Here is a 22,355-nt window from a genome sequence, read left to right on the forward strand (position 1 = left end):
TGACAACGGCCGGCAAGTGGGTGTCAATTCTGAACAGCATGCGGCTATGATCAACAACTTTTTCATTCACAGCTGCAGGGACATTGCACCTAAACGCGATATGGTTTCAGCCAAGTGGGCATACAGCCCTGGTGGCTCGTAATTTAATGACTGCAATGAGGCATCACGTCTCACATCAATTATGCTCACAATATGGTGATATCTCATGGCCAGCAAGATCTGATCTTCCACCTCCTGATTTGTTTCTGTGGGGTCATATCCAGCACACAGTTTCTTCTCTACAATTACATCGACTTAGATTATCAGCAATCCCCTGTACGGTGCTTCGCGGAAGGTACCCTGTACCACTACTAGTAATTTCCTTTCATGTTCCACTTGAAAATGGAGCGAGGGAAAACCAGTGTCTGTATGCCTCCTCTTGAACCCTAATTTCTCGAATCTTATCTTTTTGGCCCTTACACACACTATACGTTTGAGACACTGAGTACTGATGAGCTGAACGCTGTAATCCAGGAAGAAAGGGAGGCTATCTCTCAAGAAATGTCTGAGATCGTAAAGATGAGCATCGCTGAACAACTTCAGCAGTGCAGCAACCACTATGGAAACCGTTTGTGTGAAGTGCTCTTTAAGAAATCAACTTCAATTTGACTTTTCAGTATTGACGAAGTTTTTAGAACCCTTACCTATATGGTACAGGGGTGCAAATATACATCAAACCTCACAATGTGCGAATGAAAATATACTACTTCCAATGCCACCCTACATTTTCGGCACTTAATTCTGGAAACAGCAAGAGCGCAGTTTTATTTATACGACTGTTAAGACCATGCTGGAAAACTAAAACTCCATCTCCTGGCGCCTTATTGAAGGTGAGGAATTTTTAGAGGAATTTTCCTCATTATTTGAGATTCCTTGTTTATACCACTACAGGAGCAAGACAGATGTTTCAAACAGAAAATAAACTGCACCACATAATTTAGCTTAAGATATGGAAAAATACGGAAGGTATTAGTATATTTTAGTGTTAAGATTAAAAGCAGCCGACCAGTTGCAAAGGATAAAGTACTCTTTACCTAGGTTTCGATAGATTTAAATCTATCTTCTTCAGAAGACGGCAGTGTGTATCATGGTATTTCAAACTTGACTTAGCAGGAACCATTAGTAATGTTAAATAGTAATAGACGATGAGGTTAATAGAAATGAGTTTTAATGGTAATCTTTGAGCGCACGCACACGCACACACACACACACACACACACACACACACACACACACACACACACACACACGAGTAAGCGCATACACACAGTGCCGGCCGAAGTGGCCGTGCGGTTAAAGGCGCTGCAGTCTGGAACCGCAAGACCGCTACGGTCGCAGGTTCGAATCCTGCCTCGGGCATGGATGTTTGTGATGTCCTTAGGTTAGTTAGGTTTAACTAGTTCTAAGTTCTAGGGGACTAATGACCTCAGCAGTTGAGTCCCATAGTGCTCAGAGCCATTTGAGCCATACACACAGTGACTCCTTTGTTAATATTTTACTAAGCTATTACAGAACAATCAAAACAAATATGCACCAGTAGTTATCACTGTGGAAATTAAAGGGGAACAAATCTTACTGATAAGCAATGAAATCTTTTTCAATAAAATGTGCAGTAACACAGATTCGTAACTTTTTTTAATACTCAATACCTTATCACCTAAAATAAAAAGCAAGATTTCTACAAAATGCCACCATCACTATTATTTCTTAACATCATGCACAATTTCAGTAACAAATTAATTGCAATGATAATGACATCTTGCACCGAATAAATGCTACTGCGGTTTTTGATGGCCAAATGTCATTAAAACAGATAACCTGACAGCAAATTTTTCCATCAGAGCAAAAAGAAAGAAAATGGAAAAACCCAAAGTTAGGTAATTGTTGTCTTTAGTCGTTGCATACACAAATCTGCAATTCTATCGTTTACTGAAAACCCTGTGCCAAAGTACTGCAGCACACCGCTAGAAGAGGGAACAGAAAATTGAGAGGGATACTGGTAAAGTGCAGATGGGCTGCTTCAATTCCCCACTTTGTCCAAATGTCTTGTTGCAAACACCTCAGATGTACGACCAGTGTGCAGCCGCGAATGCTTCTTCAGACTATTTTTGGAGATGAATGACGCCACATCTGTAGGGATGTTCGCCAGTGTGTGCAATAGCGAATGCTCCTTCAGTGTACTACTTCGTGTGAATGTCTTTTTGCAGACCCTACATCTGTATGGGCGCTCGCCAGTGTGCAACCGTAAATGCTGCGTCAGTGTATAACTTTGTGTGAATGTCTTGTTGCAAACGGTACAGTTGTAGGGCCGTTCGCCAGTGTGAACCCGCAAATGCTGCTTCAGACATGTATTTCGTATGAATGTCTTGCTGCAAAACTCACAGTTGTACGGGCGTTCGCCAGTGTGCAACCGCAAATGCTGCTTCAGGGTACAACGTTGTGCAAATGTCTTGTTGCAAACGCCACAGCTGTATTGGCGTTCACCAGTGTGCTCTCTGAAGTGCCCCTTCAAATCAGTACTGTTTGTGAATATCTTGTCACACACGCTGCACGAATGCTGAAGTTCACATCGGTTCAAGTGTGTGTGCTTCTTCAGTTCCTGCAATTGTGCAAATGTTGTTTTGCAGATGCCACATCTGTGCCCCAAATGTCTTGTACCAATTTTATTCCGATTGAATGCTTCCTGCCTGGTGGTACACTGTATCCTGTTGTCTGTTCCTGAAGCCGGTTGAATGCAGGCAATCAAACTTCTGCCATCACTGTTAGTCTTGTCGTCGTCCACACCAACAGGAATAGTACTGAAGAAAGCAAAGAAAACGTTGTCAGAAACTGTTCACATAAGAGAGCACGTATCAATGTGAAAAATTATATTAACAAATACTAGATTGACAAATGTCTCAAAAGTTCCAACAAACTATCTTATAATGTAGGAGCACACTTCTTTCAGTTAATACAATTTTAGGCCCTCTTCAAGTGGCAGGAGAGAGAGCGACAGAGAGAGAGAGAGAGAGAGAGAGAGAGAGAGAGAGAGGGAGTTGAATTCATTTGAGACATTACTTTAGAATACAAAACTTTGTAAAGTAGTTAGAGAGTATTCCACAGAAGTTAAATGAAGGCAAACCCGCTGACAGTAGGATTACTGCAAAATTAAACGTCAGGATAACACAAACATCAATAATTTCTCGAACAGATGTAAGAGATTAACTGAGAGGGGCAATAGAATTGTAATGCATACTATATGAACTTCTACACCTTCATCCGCAAGCCACCAATGGTGCATAATGGACGCTTAAGTGCAGGTATTCCTTTTGTCTTAGCGCAGTCATGTGATGGGACAAGTCTAAACTATTTTCATAGCAACCATACCTCTCAGAAGTGATCAGTCTCAAAAACGAATGAGCGACTTTAGTTCGATCACTATCAAGAATGCCCACTCGCTGGTAGAGCAGTGGTGAATAAAAATGTTAAAACATTTTATCCTTTACCTTTAATTCTTCATCCTGCTCCTTCCTTTGTTCGTGCCGACTAGTACTATCCTATACAGCTTTCTGTGGCTTGGAGGAACTCTGGAGAAAATTTATGAGCCTGTTCTTTCCAATAGCCATAAATCTTAATAACTCTAGAGGTATAAAGAATTCAAATTTATGAGGATAATTCCTTCCAAATATGTGATGATGGATAATGGAAGAGATGTTGTTCTAAAAACCTATGTAAATCTTGCAGTTGTTTGGACCAAATTATTTAAATGACGGTGGGAGGACAGAAAAAGTGCGAACTAGAATACGATAAAAATTTTGTGGAATTGTTGTTGTTGTTGTGGTCTTCAGTCCTGAGACTGGTTTGATGCAGCTCTCCATGCTACTCTATCCTGTGCAAGCTTCTTCATCTCCCAGTACCTACTTCAACCTACATCCTTCTGAATCTGCTTAGTGTATTGATCTCTTGGTCTCCCTCTACGATTTTTACCCTCCACGCTGCCCTCCAATGCTAAATTTGTGATGCCTTGATGCCTCAAAACATGTCCTACCAACCGATCCCCTCTTCTAGTCAAGTTGTGCCACAAACTTCTCTTCTCCCCAATCCTATTCAATACCTCCTCATTAGTGACGTGATCTACCCACCTTATCTTCAGCATTCTTCTGTAGCACCACATTTCGAAAGCTTCTATTCTCTTCTTGTCCAAACTGGTTATCGTCCATGTTTCACTTCCATACATGGCTACACTCCATACAAATACTTTCAAAAACGACTTCCTGAAACTTAAATCTATACTCGATGTTAACAAATTTCTCTTCTTCAGAAACGCTTTCCTTGCCACTGCCAGTCTACATTTTATATCCTCTCTACTTCGACCATCATCAGTTACTTTGCTCCCCAAATAGCAAAACTCCTTTACTACTTTAAGTGTCTCATTTCCTAATCTAATTCCCTCAGCATCACCCGACTTAATTAGACTACATTCCATTATCCTTGTTTTGCTTTTGTTGATGTTCATCTTATATCCTCCTTTCAAGACACTGTCCATTCCATTCAACTGCTCTTCCAAGTCCTTTGCTGTCTCTGACAGAATTACAATGTCATCGGCGAACCTCAAAGTTTTTATTTCTTCTCCATGAATTTTAATACCTACTCCAAATTTTTCTTTTGTTTCCTTTAGTACTTGCTCAATATACAGATTGAATAACATCTGGGAGAGGCTACAACCCTGTCTCACTCCCTTCCCAACCACTGCTTCCCTTTAATGCCCTTCCACTCTTATAACTGCCATCTGGTTTCTGTACAAATTGTAAATAGCCTTTCGCTCCCTGTATTTTACCCCTGCCACCTTCAGAATTTGAAAGAGAGTATTCCAGTCAACATTGTCAAAAGCTTTCTCTAAGTCTACAAATGCTAGAAACGTAAGTTTGCCTTTTCTTAATCTTTCTTCTAAGATAAGTCGTAAGGTTAGTATTGCCTCACGTGTTCCAACATTTCTACGGAATCCAAACTGATCTTCCCCGAAGTCGGCTTCTACCAGTTTTTCCATTCGTCTGTAAAGAATTCGCGTTAGTATTTTGCAGCTGTGACTTATTAAACTGATAGTTCGGTAATTTTCACATCTGTCAACACCTGCTTTCTTTGGGATTGGAATTATTATATTCTTCCTGAAGTCTGTGGGTGTTTCGCCTGTCTCATACATCTTGCTCACCAGATGGTAGAGTTTTGTCATGACTGGCTCTCCCAAGGCCGTCAGTAGTTCTAATAGAATGTTGTCTACTCCCGGGGCCTTGTTTCAACTCAGGTCTTTCAGTGCTCTGTCAAACTCTTCACGCAGTATCTTATCTCCCATTTTGTCTTTATCTACATCCTCTTCCATTTCCATAATATTGTCCTCAAGTACATCGCCCTTGTATAAACCCTCTATATACTCCTTCCACCTTTCTGCCTTCCCTTCTTTGCTTAGAACTGGGTTGCCATCTGAGCTCTTGATATTCATACAAGTGGTTCTCTTCTCTCCAAAGGTCTCTTTAATTTTCCTGTAGGCAGTATCTATCTTACCCCTAGTGAGACAAGCCTCTACATCCTTACATTTGTCCTCTAGCCATCCCTGCTTAGCCATTTTGCACTTCCTGTCGATCTCATTTTTGAGACGTTTGTATTCCTTTTTGCCTGCTTCATTTACTGCATTTTTATATTTTCTCCTTTCATCAATTAAATTCAATATTTCTTCTGTTACCCAAGGATTTCTATTAGCCCTCGCCTTTTTACCTACTTGAACCTCTGCTGCCTTCACTACTTCTTCCCTCAGAGCTACCCATTCTTCTTCTACTGTATTTCTTTTCCCCATTCCTGTCAATTGTTCCCTTATGCTCTCCCTGAAACTCTCTACAACCTCTGGTTTAGTCAGTTTATCCAGGTCCCATCTCCTTAAATTCCCACCTTTTTGCAGTTTCTATCTGCAGTTCATAACCAATAGATTGTGGTCAGAATCCACATCTGCCCCTGGAAATGTCTTACAATTTAAAACCTGGTTCCTAAATCTCTGTCTTACTATTATATAATCTATCTGATACCTTTTAGTATCTCCAGGATTCTTCCATGTATACAACCTTCTTTTATGATCCTTGAACCAAGTGTTAGTTATGATTAAGTTATGCTCTGTGCAAAATTCTACAAGGCGGCTACCTCTTTCATTTCTTCCCCCCAATCCATATTTACCTACTATGTTTCCTTTGTGGAATTATTCCTCTTGAAAAGTTAACCAAAACCTAGAACAGCTCTCAGATTAACAAAGAATGGTGTATAAAAGAATCTAGACTTTTCGTGTTGTATGTATCCTAAGTACCACATTCAAAATGTTGTTGGATTAATATATTTATTCATTCACTTTTGTCCTCTCATTGGACATATCTCATAAACTAATCACCACCAAATAATTATTAATACTATACAAATTATAATCTAAGAACGATAAGACAACCTTAACGCTTTAATATCCACTTCGGGACTGTCAGATACTACTTTGCTTTTCATAACCTAATCTGTAGTTCCAACATGTGAGATGCACGTGTAGCGGACAGCCTGTTTGAACATTTTCTTCAGCTGTGCTCCCACAATGTTAGAAAAACTGGAACAGGAAAATCCCTGCCACACTAATTACCCTCTGCCATACACCTAACACTGGTTTTCAGGGGACTTATGTAGATGTACGGTGTCATCCAATGAGTATGTTTCCCTATTTCATTATTCTGCAAAATAAACTTTTCACATGACCTGTGAGGGCTGGCGAGTTCAACTAGTGTCTGTTGACAATACACACACTATCTTACTAAGAATATCGTAGTATCTTACAAGTATGCTGCCAGTTAGCATGGAGCTACCAGTGTAAAGTGTTCCCGCTTTTATGCTGTGCTCTGTCATTCGTTTTTTCGCAGGAAAACAAATATCCGCTGTCGATATCCACCAGAGGTTAATCTATGATTATGAAGACCGCTGTATGAGCATTGGAATGGAGATAAGACATCATTATTCGACCCCTGAGACAAAACAACAGACAATTGTGTGGAACGAACCAGGTGAAATTCCCGAAAAAAAAGGCAAAGGTAACACATTCTGCAGGGAAAGTACTGGCAATTATCTTTTGGGACTGTCAGGGGCACATTACAAAGGATGCAGAGAGGTACTGCAGTGTCTTGAGGAATCTGCAAGCTAGCATCAAAACAAAACGTTCAGGAATTTTGCTTCACAAAATTCCCTTCCATTAAGGCAATTCTCTGCCTCATACAGCTCGAAATACCTTGGCAGGGATCGGCAGATTCAACTCTGAAATGGTCCTGCATACTGCATATTAACCAGATCTTGCCCCAAGTGATTTTCATGGGTTGCCCCAACTCAAAGACCATCTTGGAGGTAAGCCATATGTGATGATGAACAGCTGGTTCCGAGCACCGGACTTCATCTGGTATAACACTGGTTTGGAAAAACTTGTGTTACCAAAAATTCTTGGAAAAATATGGCGACTATATAGAAAAGTAACAGAAGCATCGTAGAATGTCAATAAAATTATTTCAAAACAATTGGTGTAATGTCTTTATAAAACAGTGAAACTAACTTATTAGACACTCTTCAGAGAAATAATGTTTCTCTCACAGCCAAGGATGGTCTCACAAAATTGTGTTCGACTACTGAGGCAAGCAGACTTATCTTCCCGTAAATATGTCTGCCTAGCATTTAATCGTATATTAAATATTAACGTCGCTCTTTTACTTACTTTCTGGACATGGATACACGAAGACCCGGTGAAGGCATCGTATCCAACATTTACAGACGGCCCCACAACTGTTTGCCTATTATGAGGAAACTGATTATCAGGTCTACAGCTGCTGTACATTTCTTGTATTATGTCATGTGTAGTTTGTTGTTTTACTTCAAAATGGTCACTTTATTTGGTAATTCAGACATAGCTAATTTCGCCCCTTGGCCATTACTAAGCTATTTTTCTTTCTTTTCCGGAAAAACTTACATCCAAAGCTCTACAAGGTATAATACCTTATTCTCTCTGTGAGCACAATATCTCACTCGTTATAGCGGGATGCTGACTCAGTTCTTCTGGTTAGCGAATGGGAAACTGCAGTATAGAGAATGGAAACCAGGCATCGTCACCATTGAAATGAGTCATATGATAGTGTGTGCAGTGTTACATTATGAAACGATGTGTAACGTGTGCAGTGACTGGAAGAGAAAAATGAATGAACATTGTAGCACTAGCCTTTTATGTTATTAAATAGCTTCTTTGTAAAGCAGTACTGTAAACTAGGGCTAAACCTAATGGGACATCACGGTTTTAAGCGGACTAGCTTTGTATTTTACTGCCGCCAACTTAATTTCGCGGAAAGACCACAAAGATAAGAGAGATTAGGGCTCGTACAGAGGCATATAGCCAGTCATTTTTCCCTCATTCTGTTTGGGAGTGGGAGAGAAGATACTAGTTGTGGTACGAGGTACCTTCCGCCACGCATCGTATGGTGGATTGCGGAGTATATATATGTAGATGTATTCGGGAGGCTGGAGGCTCTGGTATTCATCCAGCCATCTGATTTAGGTTTTCCATGGTTTCTGTAAATTATTTCAGGCAAATACCGCGATGGTTCCTAGTATAAGGCTCTAGCCTTCTACCTGTCCAGTTCTTGTCATACTAGGCCTGTAAGTTGCAAATGACTGCATATATGAATTAAATCATTTTTCTTGTTATTAAATAGTAGCATGAATACAAGTTCAATGTCCTTGTAAACTTGATCTTCGATGGATAAAACAGCTACCATTATTCCTACTATTAAACTTCAAAAAGAATCTAACTCTGACACATATTCTGTATAGAATCTGACAATTTCGTAAGTTCCTGGGACCTTATTTAATTTTAGGAATTTAAATTATTTCTAAACACATTAGACATTAATACCTAGATCATTCATTTTGCAGTAACGCGGAAATCACACTGAGTCAGCACTTACAAAATTTCCTTTGCAAATGAACATTTGGAAATGGAGGTCAGCAGTTTCGTTTTGTACTGCTACTCTCTCTTCCAGATGCTATGTCATCCATCATCCTTGAGTCTCTGGATAGAGTTTTTTGACGCCACTGAATGCCATTCAACAAGCTGAAGATCCTAGTCTAGTAGGCTTTCAGGCCTACATTTGCGAGTGGGACATGAAAGAAAGTGACTAGAGCGGTAGTAGGTACCCTCCACCACGTACCATACGGTTCCCTGCAAACTATGTGACTAGCTGTAGACCTAGAAACATCTACAGATTGTTGTTCACTTTGGAACAATCATCATACCTGTCATCTGAGTTCCAAGGTCATACTTGGACTATTTCAGTGACTGGCAAAAAAGACTGAGAAGACCAGCCCTGCGTACGGAGTTTAAACGAAGCTCGTAATTTGCGGTATTTTCCACAGAACTGATCGTGGTCGCCTGGATCTGAGACAAGTTCAAGGAAAGAACCAGAGGTTTTGAAGCTTCTGTGATCAGCTATGCTGCGCTTTTTTGAACTTGTGCCACAGTGTTGACCCACCTAATTTGGTCAGGTGTGCTGCTACCCAGGTAGCTGACTGTGTGTAGGGTGTACACATGGGTCTTTTAGATTTGGAAGCTCTCAATGCAGAACAGATAACGACAGCTGTAGGAGACCTGGAAGTATCTGCCCAAGTCCAAATCAGTGAAGCCCACAGGCGACAGTATTAAAATCTTAGCCTAAGCGGCAGTCCAATGAAAAAGGCACAGGTGGAGAAAAAGTAAGTAAACTGTTCATTGTTTCAAAAGTATTCGTCGGAACTGTTAATACATTTATCCCACAGTGAGACATCTACATCTAAATCTACATTTATACTCCGCAAGCCACCCAACGGTATGTGGCGGAGGGCACTTTACGTGCCACTGTCATTACCTCCCTTTCCTGTTCCACTCGCGTATGGTTCGCGGGAAGAACGACTGCCGGAAAGCCTCCGTGCGCGCTAGAATCTTCCTGCATTTTACATTCGTGATCTCCTCGGGAGGTATAAGTAGGAGGAAGCAATATATTCGATACCTCATCCAGAAAAGCGCCCTCTCGAAACCTGGGCAGCAAGCTACACCACGATGCAGAGCGCCTCTCTTGAAGAGTCTGCCACTTGAGTTCGCTAAACATCTCCGTAACTCTATCACGCTTACCAAATAACCCTGTGACAAAACGCGCCGCTCTTCTTTGGATGTTCTCTATCTCCTCTGTCAACCCGACCTGGTACGGATCCCACACTGATGTGCAATACTCAAAATAGGCAATAGGCAAAACGAGTGTTTTGTAAGCCACCTCCTTTGTTGATGGACTACATTTTCTAAGGACTCTCCCAATGAATCTCAACCTGGCACCCGCCTTACCAACAACTAATTTTATATGATCATTCCACTTCAAATCGTTCCGTACGCATACTCCCAGATGTTTTACAGAAGTAACTGCTACCAGTGTTTGTTCCGCTATCATATAATCATACAATAAAGGATCCTTCTTTCTATGTATTCGCAATGCATTACATTTGTCTATGTTAAGGGTCAGTTGCCACTCCCTGCACCAAGTGCCTATCCGCTGCAGATCTTCCTGCATTTCGCTACAATTTTCTAATGCTGCAACTTCTCTGTATACTACAGCATCATCAGCGAAAAGCCGCATGGAACTTCCGACAGTATCTACTTGGTCATTTATATATATTGTGAAAAGCAATGGTCCCATAACACTCCCCTGTCCATTGAGGACAACATGCTGTGTTCTGTTTGCTAAAAACTCTTCAATCCAGCCACACAGCTGGTCTGATATTCCGTAGGCTCTTACTTTGTTCATCAGGCGACAGTGCGGAACTGTATCGAACGCCTTCCGGAAGTCATGGAAAATGGCATCTACCTGGGAGCCTGTATCTAATATTTTCTGGGTCTCATGAATAGATAAAGCGAGTTGGGTCTCACACGATCGCTGTTTCCGGAATCCATATTGATTCCTACAGAGCAGATTCTGGGTTTCCAGAAATGACATGATACGCGAGCAAAAAACATGTTCTTAAATTCTGCAACAGATCGATGTCAGAGATATAGGCCTATAGTTTTGCGCATCTGCTCGACGACCCTTGTTGAAAACTGGGACTATCTGTGCTCTTTTTCCAATCATTTGGAACCTTCCTTTGTAAATGGTTGCGAAAACACACTTGACCTCTTAGCCACAAACAATCCAGAGCTGATAGAGAGCATCATGACTGATACAGGGATTAGTGATCATAAGGTCGTTGCAGCTAGGCTCAATACCGTTTCTTCCAAATCCACCAGAAACAAACGCAAAATAATTTTATTTAAAAAAGCGGATCAAGTGTCACTAGAAGCCTTCCTAAGAGACAATTTCCATTCCTTCCGAACTGACTATGCAAATGTAGACGAGATGTGGCTCAAATTCAAAGATATAGTAGCAACAGCAATTGAGAGATTCATACCTCATAAATTGGTAAGAGATGGAATTGATCCCCCGTGGTACACAAAATAGGTCAGAACGCTGTTGCAGAGGCAACGGAAAAAGCATGCGAAGTTCAGAAGAACGCGAAATCCCGAAGATTGGCGAAAATTTACAGACGCGCGAAATTTGGCACGGACTTCAATACGAGATGCCTTTAATAGGTTCCACAACGAAACATGTCTCAAAATTTGGTAGAAAATCCGAAGAAATACTGGTCGTATGTAAAGTACACAAGCGGCAAGATGCAGTCAATACCTTCGCTGCGCAGTGCCGATGGTACTGTTACCGACGACTGTGCCGCTAAAGCGGAGTTATTGAACACAGTTTTCCGAAATTCCATCACCAGGGAAGACGAATGGAATATTCCAGAATTTGAAACACGAACAGCTGCTAGCATGAGTTTCTTAGAAGTAGATACCTTAGGGGTTGCGAAACAACTCAAATCGCTTGATACGGGCAAGTCTTCAGGTCCAGATTGTATACCGATTAGGTTCCTTTCAGATTACGCTGATACAATAGCTCCCTACTTAGCAATCATATACAACCGCTCGCTCACCGATAGATCTATACCTACAGATTGGAAAATTGCGCAAGTCGCACCAGTGTTTAAGAAGGGTAGTAGGAGTAATCCAGCGAACTACAGACCTATATCATTGACGTCGGTTTGTAGTAGGGTTTTGGAGCATATTCTGTATTCAAACATTATGAATCACCTCGAAGGGAACGAGCTATTGATACGTAATCAGCATGGTTTCAGAAAACATCGTTCTTGTGCAACGCAGCTAGCTCTTTATTCGCACGAAGTAATGGCCGCTATCGACAGGGGATCTCAAGTTGATTCCGTATTTCTAGATTTCCGGAAAGCTTTTGACACCATTCCTCACAAGCGACTTCTAATCAAGCTGCGGGACCATGGGGTATCGTCTCAGTTGTGCGACTGGATTCGTGATTTCCTGTCAGGAAGATCGCAGTTCGTAGTAATAGACGAAAATGGAATTTGCTTTTCAAAAAACCAAAGACATATATAACAAAAAAAACATTTCGATTCAAGCTAAATTAAGACATTATAAAACTGTCATTAGACCAGAATGCCTGTATGCATCGGAGTGCCTAACTCTTAACAAAAAGGGGGAAATAGAAAACATGGAAAGGAAAGAAAGGAAAATTCTGAGAAAAATATTAGGACCGAGAAAGATTGGAGAAGAGTACAAGCTAAAGAGTAATAAGGAAATATACAAAACTATTGAGAAAGTGAGTGATGCAATGCGTAAACGCAGACTAACGTTTTATGGTCACCTGTCGAGGATGGATGGAAACAGACTAACAAGAAAAGTGTTTGAACATAGTAACAGGAACGAAAAAACCAACAATAAATGGATACAGATGGTGAAAAAGGATTTGGCCTATTTTAATGTCACCCGTGAGTCAATCAGGGACAGGAAAAAGTTTAGACAAATAGTTAACGAAATTAAGTGTTTTCCAGAAGAAACGAAACTAAAGAATAATAACAGGAAATGGTCGGAAGAGCGGAGGAGGAACCATTCGAAAATGATGAGGAAATATTGGGAAGAGAGAAAAAAGATCAAAAAGCCGGGCAAGTGAATTGTTGAACGTGGTCCAAAGATGGCCGAAATCGAAAGAAGAAGAAGAAGACGGCAAATCATCGAGTAAAACTGAAGTGTTATCAGGTGTTCCCCAGGGAAGCGTCCTGGGACCTCTGCTGTTCCTGATCTATATAAATGACCTGGGTGACAATCTGAGCAGTTCTCTTAGTTCTCAGTTACCGTCTAGTAAGGTCATCCGAAGACCAGTATCAGTTGCAAAGCGATTTAGAAAAGATTGCTGTATGGTGTGGCAGGTGGCAGTTGACGCTAAATAACGAAAAGTGTGAGTTCCAAAAGAAATCCGTTGGCATTCGATTACTCGATAAATAGTACAATTCTCAAGGCTGTCAATTCAACTAAGTACCTGGGTGTAAAAATTACGAACAACTTCAGTTGGAAAGACCACATAGATAATATTGTGGGGAAGGCGAGCCAAAGGTTGCGTTTCATTGGCAGGACACTTAGAAGACGCAACAAGTCCACTAAAGAGACAGCTTACACTACACTTGTTCGTCCTCTGTTAGAATACTGCTGCGCGGTGTGGGATCCTTACCAGGTGGGATTGGCGGAGGACATCGAAAGGGTGCAAAAAAGGGCATCTCGTTTTGTATTATCACGTAATAGGGGAGAGAGTGTGGCAGATATGATACGCGAATTGGGATGGAAGTCATTACAGCAAAGACGTTTTTCGTCGCGGCGAGATCTATTTACGAAATTTCAGTCACCAACTTTCTCTTCCGAATGCGAAAATATTTTGTTGAGCCCAACCTACATAGGTAGGGATGATCATCAAAATAAAATAAGAGGAATCAGAGCACGAACAGAAAGGTTTAGGTGTTCGTTTTTCCCGCGCGCTGTTCGGGAGTGGAATGGTAGAGAGATAGTATGATTGTGGTTCGATGAACCCTCTGCCAAGCACTTAAATGTGAATTGCAGAGTAATCGTGTAGATGTAGATGTAGAGACTTGCGGTACACGGCTGTTAGAAGGGGGCAAGTTCTTTCGCGTACTCTGTGTAGAATCGAATTGGTATCCCGACAGGTCCAGTGGACTTTCCTCTGTTGAGTGTTTTCAGTTGCTTTTCTATTCCTTGGACACTTATTTCGATGTCAGCCATTTTTGCTTGTCAAACCGTAACTTGGCCAGCAAGATAGCCAGATCCCTTCCAACTCAGAGCATTTGGAAGATTATGGGCAGGGTCCTCCAACCAGCTTAAGATTTCGACGATCTAACAGCTAATTGGACAGAACCTGGCACGATGTGCGTCAGGAGGACATCGAACAACTGTATGAATTAGTGCCGAGCTGTGTGCTTACACAAGGGCCCGAAGTGGATCAATGTGTTGCTGATTTTCTCAATTTGTGACGCTCTTTCTCTTGAATAAATCATATATTAATTTTAATTTTAAAAACCAACAGCCTCAGCTGCAAAGTTTACCTAGATTTACCTAGGTTTCAGTCGGGATAACAAACCTTCTTCAGAATAAAAGTAACTACCGTTTGTCCATTGTGGACATCGTCAAGGTAAAACTAAAAATCCATGAATTATCGTCAGACTGTAAAAACTTATCTGAAACTGCCTCAGCCCCACTTCGCGACCGCGATGCGGCAGCCACGAGTGCTGTGCTGGAACTGACCGTAGCGTCATGAGGGCGGCCTAGGCGGACACAATACCTTGCGCCTGCGCATAAACTGTGCGATGGGTACTTGTTGGGGCAAGGCGAGAACTTAACTCCTGACCTTGAATTTACTAGTAAAGTGAAAGAAAACAAAGGTACAGCTGAGGAAAAGGGTGTATATGTTATCCTGAGCGGAACGTACTTAGATCGACTGTCTTAACATTTATGAAGTATTCGTTGGTCGTGATATGAGGAAGACATCACGTGCTTACAACGTATAGCCTGTCTAGGAAATTTTGTGCTTAAGCACGAAGTTTAATCACCTAAAAAGAACTTCAAAAGGAATGGGAAGGATAATATGAAGCCAACATCGTCATTATTATGGATAGGTCTAAATATTTATTTATTTATTTTGAGACGTAAATGTTATTGACTTAGCACAGAAATTAAAATTAAAATTTATACAGTTGATGACAGGGCCGCGAAATGCTGAAAATTTTTAAATCATATATTTTTTTCTGAAATTGTAATCATTTGCTTGTCACTACATGTATGTCACATCTACCCATTGCAGTTCCATTCAGGTAGTCCTTCACGGTGGTTTTTAATTTTTGTTGTTGTTGGCGTAAGACTGTATTACTGCTTTCTGTGACAGTGCTAAATATATATTGTCGTTCCTGTGGACATGGATTGTACCAGAGTTACTGTATTAAAGAGCGTTATTAAACTGAACTAATGTTCTTTATATGTGTCATAGTATCTGCTGGACCTTATCCAGACTATTAGGCTCTCATCTAGGTCTGCAACAGCATATACAGGGTGAAGAAAAATTCGTGCACTCGGACTTCGCAGCGCGATTCCTCACATACTAGCAATACAAAAATGTCTCTCACAAAATTTCGTCCTGCACGTATTTCCGGCAGCAAATGGACGTTAAAGATTGGCAATCCGGCAATATTGCAATGACATGTATGGTAACTACCTCTGTCAGCATACAGCAACACTGTTGTGCAGTTGGTGCAGTGGGCAACATTTTGGGTTTGCATACAGGAGGTCGAAGGTTAAATGCTGGACTGAGGCGTATTAGTTTACACTTGTTAAATGCAGTCTGCACGGTTCAAATGTGTGTGAAATCTTATGGGACTTAACTGATAAGGTCATCAGTCCCTAAGCTTACACACTACTTGACCTAAATTATCCTAAGCACAAACACACACACCCATGCTCGAGGCAGGACTCGAACCTCCGCCGGGACCAACCGCACAGTCCATGACTGCAGCGCCCGAGACCGCTCGGCTAATCCCGCGCGGCGTCTGCACGGTACAGTATCTGCCGTCTTAATCGGCATACAACGATTACAGTGGTTCTTCTACAAAACATTTGCACTTACGCACTATGAACACAGAAATGGAAGTACAATCGCGTTCGTTGGTCACCTTTTAAAGAAGCCTTTTGCACGTTGTGGACGTGAATTGTTTCACACCACTGCTTCTACTAGATTCCAAACCTATTTTCAGTGTACACTCCTCCAGTTGTCCCATACATTAGTACTAACTATTCTTGTTGCCACGTTCAGATCCATTACATTTCGTTAGGGATTTAAGTCACCAGTAGGGCTAGCAACGTGCTTTGCAAGTAATTTTCAAACTCTGTTACCATTCAGAAGTGTCCATACGATGCCTTTTTTTGTATTCAACTTTGCACATGCGGATGAATTTCCAACAGTGCAACTATGCATGCGCATTTTAGCATGCATAATTTGCTGGAAATAGCGGCCGTGCGTAATGTGCATTGCTACTCGCCTTCGGTGGGGATCTTTGCACTTGTTAGCGGACGACAGGCAGCCGGAACACATACGTGTTTCATTGTGTAGAGTGTTAAAGCTATGCTATGAAGTGATATATCTTACCCCCATGAACCATGGACCTTGCCGTTGGTGGGGAGGCTTGCGTGCCTCAGCGATACAGATGGCCGTACCGTAGGTGCAACCACAACGGAGAGGTATCTGTTGAGAGGCCAGACAAACGTGTGGTTCCTGAAGAGGGGCAGCAGCCTTTTCAGCAGTCGCAGGGGCAACAGTCTGGATGATTGACTGATATGGCCTTGCAACACTAACCAAAACGGCCTTGCTGTGTTGGTACTGCGAACGGCTGAAAGCAAGGGGAAACTACAGCCGTAATTGTTCCCGAGGGCATGCAGCTTTACTGTATGGTTAAATGATGATGGCGTCCTCTTGGGTAAAATATTCCGGAGGTAAAATAGTCCCCCATTCGGAATTCCGGGCGGGGACTACTCAAGAGGACGTCGTTATCAGGGGAAAGAAAGCTGGCGTTCTACGGATCGGAGTGTGGAATGTCAGATCCCTTAATCGGGCAGGTAGGTTAGATTGAAGTTAGATATAGTGGGAATTAGTGAAGTTCGGTGGCAGGAACAACAAGACTTTTGGCCAGGTGAATACAGGGTTATAAATACAAAATCAAATAGGGGTAATGCAGGAGTAGGTTTAATAATGAATAAAAAAATAGGAGTGCGAGCAAGCTACTACCGACAGCATAGTGAACGCATTATTGTGGCCAAGATAGACACGAAGCCCATGCCTACTACAGTAGTACAAGTTCATGTGCCAACTAGCTCTGCAGATGATGAAGAAATTGATTATTCAGGTAGTGAAGGGAGACGAAAATTTAATAGTCATGGGCGACTGGAATTCGAGAGTAGGAAAAGGGAGAGAAGGAAACATAGTGGGTGAATACGGTTTGGGGGAGAGAAATTAAAGAGGAAGCCGTCTGGTAGAATTTTGCACAAAGCATAACTTAATCATAGCTAACACTTGGTTCAAGAATCATAAAGGAAGGTTGTATACATGGAAGAATCCTGGAGATACTAGAAGGTATCAGACAGATTATATAATGGTAAGACAGAGATTTAGGAACCAGGTTTTAAATTGTAAGACATTTCCAAGGCCAGATGTCGACTCTGACCACAATCTATTGGTTATGAACTGTAGATTAAAACTGAAGAAACTGCGAAAACGTGGGAATTTAAGGAGATGGGACCTGGATAAACTGACTAAAACAGAGGTTGTACAGAGTTTCAGGGAGAGCATAAGGGAACAACTGACAGAAATGGGGGAAAGAAATACTGTAGAAGAAGAATGAGTAGCTTTGAGAGATGAAGTAGTGAAGGCAGCAGAGGATCAAGTAGGTAAAAAGACGAGGGCTAGTAAAAATTCTTGGGTAACAGAAGAAATATTGAATTTAATTGATGAAAGGAGAAAACATGAAAACGCAGTAAATGAAGCGGGCAAAAGGGAATACAAACGTCTCAAAAATGAGATCGACACGAAGTGCAAAATGGCTAAGCAGGGATGGCTAGAGGACAAATGTAAGGATGTAGAGGCTTATCTCACTAGGGGTAAGATAGATACTGCCTACAGGAAAATTAAAGAGACCTTTGGAGAAAAGAGAGCCACTTATATGAATACCAAGAGCTCAGATGGAAACCCAGTTCTAAGCAAAGAAGGGAAGGCAGAAAGGTGGAAGGAGTATATAGAGGGTCTATACAAGGGCGATGTACTTGAGGACAATATTATGGAAATGGAAGAGGCTGTAGATGAAGATGAAATGGGAGATACAATACTGCGTGAGGAGTTTGACAGAGCACTGAAAGACCTGAGTCGAAACAAGGCCCCGGGAGTAGACAACATTCCATTGGAACTATTGACGGCCTTGGGAGAGCCAGTCCCGACTAAACTCTACCATCTGGTGAGCAAGATGTATGAGACAGGCGAAATACCTTCAGACTTCAAGAAGAATATAATAATTCCAATCCCAAAGAAAGCAGGTGTTGACAGATGTGAAAATTACCGAACTATCAGTTTAATAAGTCACAGCTGCAAAATACTAACGCGAATTCTTTACAGACGAATGGAAAAACTGGTAGAAGCCGACTTCGGGGAAGATCAGTTTGGATTCCGTAGAAATGTTGGAACACGTGAGGCAATACTGACCCTACGACTTACCTTAGAAAATAGATTAAGGAAAGGCAAGCCTACATTTCTAGCATTTGTAGACTTAGAGAAAGTTTTTGACAATGTTGAGTGGAATACTCTCTTTCAAATTCTAATGGTGGCAGGGGTAAAATACAGGGAGCGAAAGTCTATTTACAATTTGTACAGAAACCAGATGGCAGTTATAAGAGTCGAGGGGCATGAAAGGGAAGCAGCGGTTGGGAAGGGAGTGAGACGGGGTGTAGCCTGTCCCCGATTTTATTCCAATCTGTATATTCAGCAAGCAGTAAAGGAAACAAAAGAAAAATTCGGAGTAGGTATTAAAATCCACGGAGAAAAAATAAAAACGTTGAGGTTCGACGATGACATTGTAATTCTGTCAGAGACAGTAAAGGACTTGGAAGAGCAGTTGAACGGAATGGACAGTGTCTTGAAAGGAGGATATAAGATGAACCTCAACAAAAGCAAAACAAAGATAATGGATTGTAGTCGAATTAAGTCGGGTGATGCTGAGGGGATTAGATTAGCAAATGAGACACTTAAAGTAGTAAAGGAGTTTTGCTATTTGGGAAGCAAAATAACTGATGATGGTCGAAGTAGAGAGGATATAAAATGTAGAATGGCAATGGCAAGGAAAGCGTTTCTGAAGAAGAGACATTTGTTAACACCAAGTATAGATTTAAATGTCAGGAAGTCTTTTCTGAAACTATTTGTATGGAGTGTAGCCATGTATGGAAGTGAAACATGGACGATAAATAGTTTGGACAAGAAGAGAAGCTTTCGAAATGTGGTGCTACAGAAGAATGCTGAAGATTAGATGAGTAGATCACATAACTAATGAGGAGGTATTGAATAGAATTGGGGAGAAGAGAAGTTTGTGGCACAACTTGACAAGAAGAATGGACCGGTTGGTAGGACATGTTCTGAGGCATCAAGGGATCACAAATTTAGCATTTGAGGGCAGCGTAGAGGGTAAAAATCGTAGAGGGAGACCAAGAGATAAATACACTAAGCAGATTCAGGAGGATGTAGGTTGCAGTAAGTACTAGGAGATGAACAAGCTTGCACAGGATAGAGTAGCATGGAGAGCTGCATCAAACCAGTCTCAGGACTGAAGACAACAACAACAACAACAACAACAACATGAAGTGATATATATGCAGTAATGTCTGTTGGCTCTAATGGAAACACGCTTAAGTTTATAGATGATTACAGGCAAAGAAAAAGTCGTATGGAATACCGCTTCTGAAGGTTAATTGAATAAAAATTGGAGATGTGTTGCCCTGAGCGTCACATATTAAGGGCGTTCAAAAAGAAACGAGCCGAAGGCACAATTACAGACACAAGCAACAGTATGTTAGAAGTATTGACCCTGGCTGCTGAGACACGTGCCCGACTGTGACACAAGGCGGTGAATGGCTGTCTCATAAAATTCCCAGGGCTGCGATGTTAACCGGTTCCGCATGTACAGCTGGACACAGTCGTCTGAGGTGAATCGTTTGCCCCTCAGAGCCTTTTTAAGGGGACCAAAAATGTCGTAATCACATGGAGAGAGGTCTGGACTGTATGGAGGGTGGCCGAGAACCTCCCATTTGAATTTCTACAGGAGTGCCGCGACTGTGTTGGCCGTATGAGGCTTAGCATTGTCGTGGAGCAGAATGACCCCATGAGTGAGATTGCCTGGTCGTTTTGATTTGATCGCTTGGCGAAGGGTGGTCAAAGTTTCGAGTAACGCTGGGCGTTCACTGTTGTCCCGTACTGCAGGAAGTTAATCAGATGGGGGCCATCTTGGTCAAAGAAGAACATCAACATAGGGGCAAACGATTCACCTCTGACGACGACATCCAGCTGTAAATGTGGAACTGGTTAACATCGCAGGCCCGGGAATTTTATGAGACAGCCATTCAGCGCCTTGTGCACAGTGGGACAAGTGTCGCAAAAGCCAGGGTCAATACTTCTAACATACAGGTATTGGTTTCTTTAATTATGCCTCCAGCTTACTTCTTTTTGAACGTCCCTTATAGATTAAAAGTCCCTGATCATATTTCTTTAAAGAATAAGATACCGTAAGTTTCGAAGCGGAAGAACTAAGAAGAATAAGCAAAAAAATTTATGAAAACAGTAAACGAAAACTGTGGACGAATATTCGTGCTGTGAAGACTTAAAAGCAGACAACTGGAGCCTGAAATCTGAACAAAGCAAGAAATGAGGTACGTGTAGCTCCTCAAAAAACTACTCAAAATAGAAATGAGGCGCATGATGATGCCAACAATATGAAACTGAAAAATACAATCTCCGTTCTATTGGATTCTGGCGTCTATGAAATTCCCAAATTCGTCGAGTCTGAGGATGTTAATCTGCATATCATATTTCACGATTAAAAACAAATGACGTGTTGAAAGCTGATTAACCTTCACGTAACGACGAAGAAACATCCTTAAGTATTTCTCAGTTTCAGCAATAAACACTTTTATTTTTAGTTATGTATTCATGTTTCGTTGATCCAGTATACAAGAGAATAACATGGATATGGAACGACTCATAATTACACATGAGAACAGTACTTAGGGATGCTATTAGATACAAATTGTGGTATGTGTATAGGAACAAAATATGCTAATAATAACAAATTTAAGCATTTCCTACAGTGAAGAAAGGTATAAGACTACTAAATAATAAACTAAAATTATTCCTCATTACAAGCTACAAATTCGATAGAAATAAAATGCTTTGTTTTGAAATGATCATATACGTTGCCAGTTACCAGCTAACAATATTTTATTGCCAGCCTTATCGCTACCGTTTTCCAAGCAGAAAATCTACGACCTCTGTGTGACCTCCTTCTGAAATTTGCATAAAAAATGTTGTCATCACTTTGTATTTCTATTGTTTATATACTTCTTTGCCCACAGTCACTTTTTCGTTTTCTTTTTTGTCGCCCTTTCATCACAATAAACGCAACACAAGCTCACATGCAAAGCAGATGATCCATAGCTGACTGCTTTCGCAATGAGGCAATGTCTGGACACGAGAACACCCATGCATACATGCGTTTGTTCCACAAATTCTTTTGCATTTCCTTTTAATCCCGTTCATCTGTGATTGTGTACTTTGGAAGAGGCATTGTATGGATATACAGTACCTTTTGTATGTACTATCATCATGGAACCACTAATTATGCCTTTCAACAGTGAGTCTGATAAGCTCACGCTGTTTAGTAAGTATCGACATGTGTTACCGTTATTATTCTTATTATTATAATCGATAGAAACATTACGTTCACTACCATTAGGGAAACAGCGTAATTCGAAAATGAACATTTTACATTTAGCAGTATCAGCATGAATCATGCAGAACAAAGGCTATAAAAGAGGTGATGTATGTTAGGTGGAGCAGCCCACTGACACTGTGTCTATAGTGTATGCACTGTTCACCAGACAGGAACTAGTTGCTATTGGAGTAATGCGCCCATGACAGATTCCAAGTATGTTTATACACATATTGTATTTCCTTCTTGTATTATTTTAAAACAATGTGGAAAACGTATGGAATATACAAATAATGAATATGTGGATG

General features: G+C 41.2%; 1 protein-coding gene across 5 annotated transcripts in view; it reads right to left on the bottom strand.

Moving 5' to 3' along the window:
- Positions 1-1,663: 1,663 nt before the first annotated feature.
- The window catches only part of LOC126210369 (zinc finger protein 583-like), a 230,306-nt gene continuing 209,614 nt past the window's right edge, over positions 1,664-22,355 (bottom strand). For 2 of the 5 annotated variants that reach the window (XM_049939595.1, XM_049939596.1), the window contains exon 8: positions 1,664-2,837. In XM_049939595.1, the coding sequence (XP_049795552.1) occupies positions 2,060-2,837 (778 nt within the window). In that variant the 3' untranslated portion in view covers positions 1,664-2,059. The remainder of the gene's footprint in view (positions 2,838-22,355) is intronic. The other 3 variants (XM_049939597.1, XM_049939594.1, XM_049939593.1) reach the window with 2 other exon arrangements.

Source organism: Schistocerca nitens, chromosome 10, assembly GCF_023898315.1.
Source record: "Schistocerca nitens isolate TAMUIC-IGC-003100 chromosome 10, iqSchNite1.1, whole genome shotgun sequence".
In the NCBI taxonomy this organism is placed as follows: domain Eukaryota; kingdom Metazoa; phylum Arthropoda; class Insecta; order Orthoptera; family Acrididae; genus Schistocerca; species Schistocerca nitens.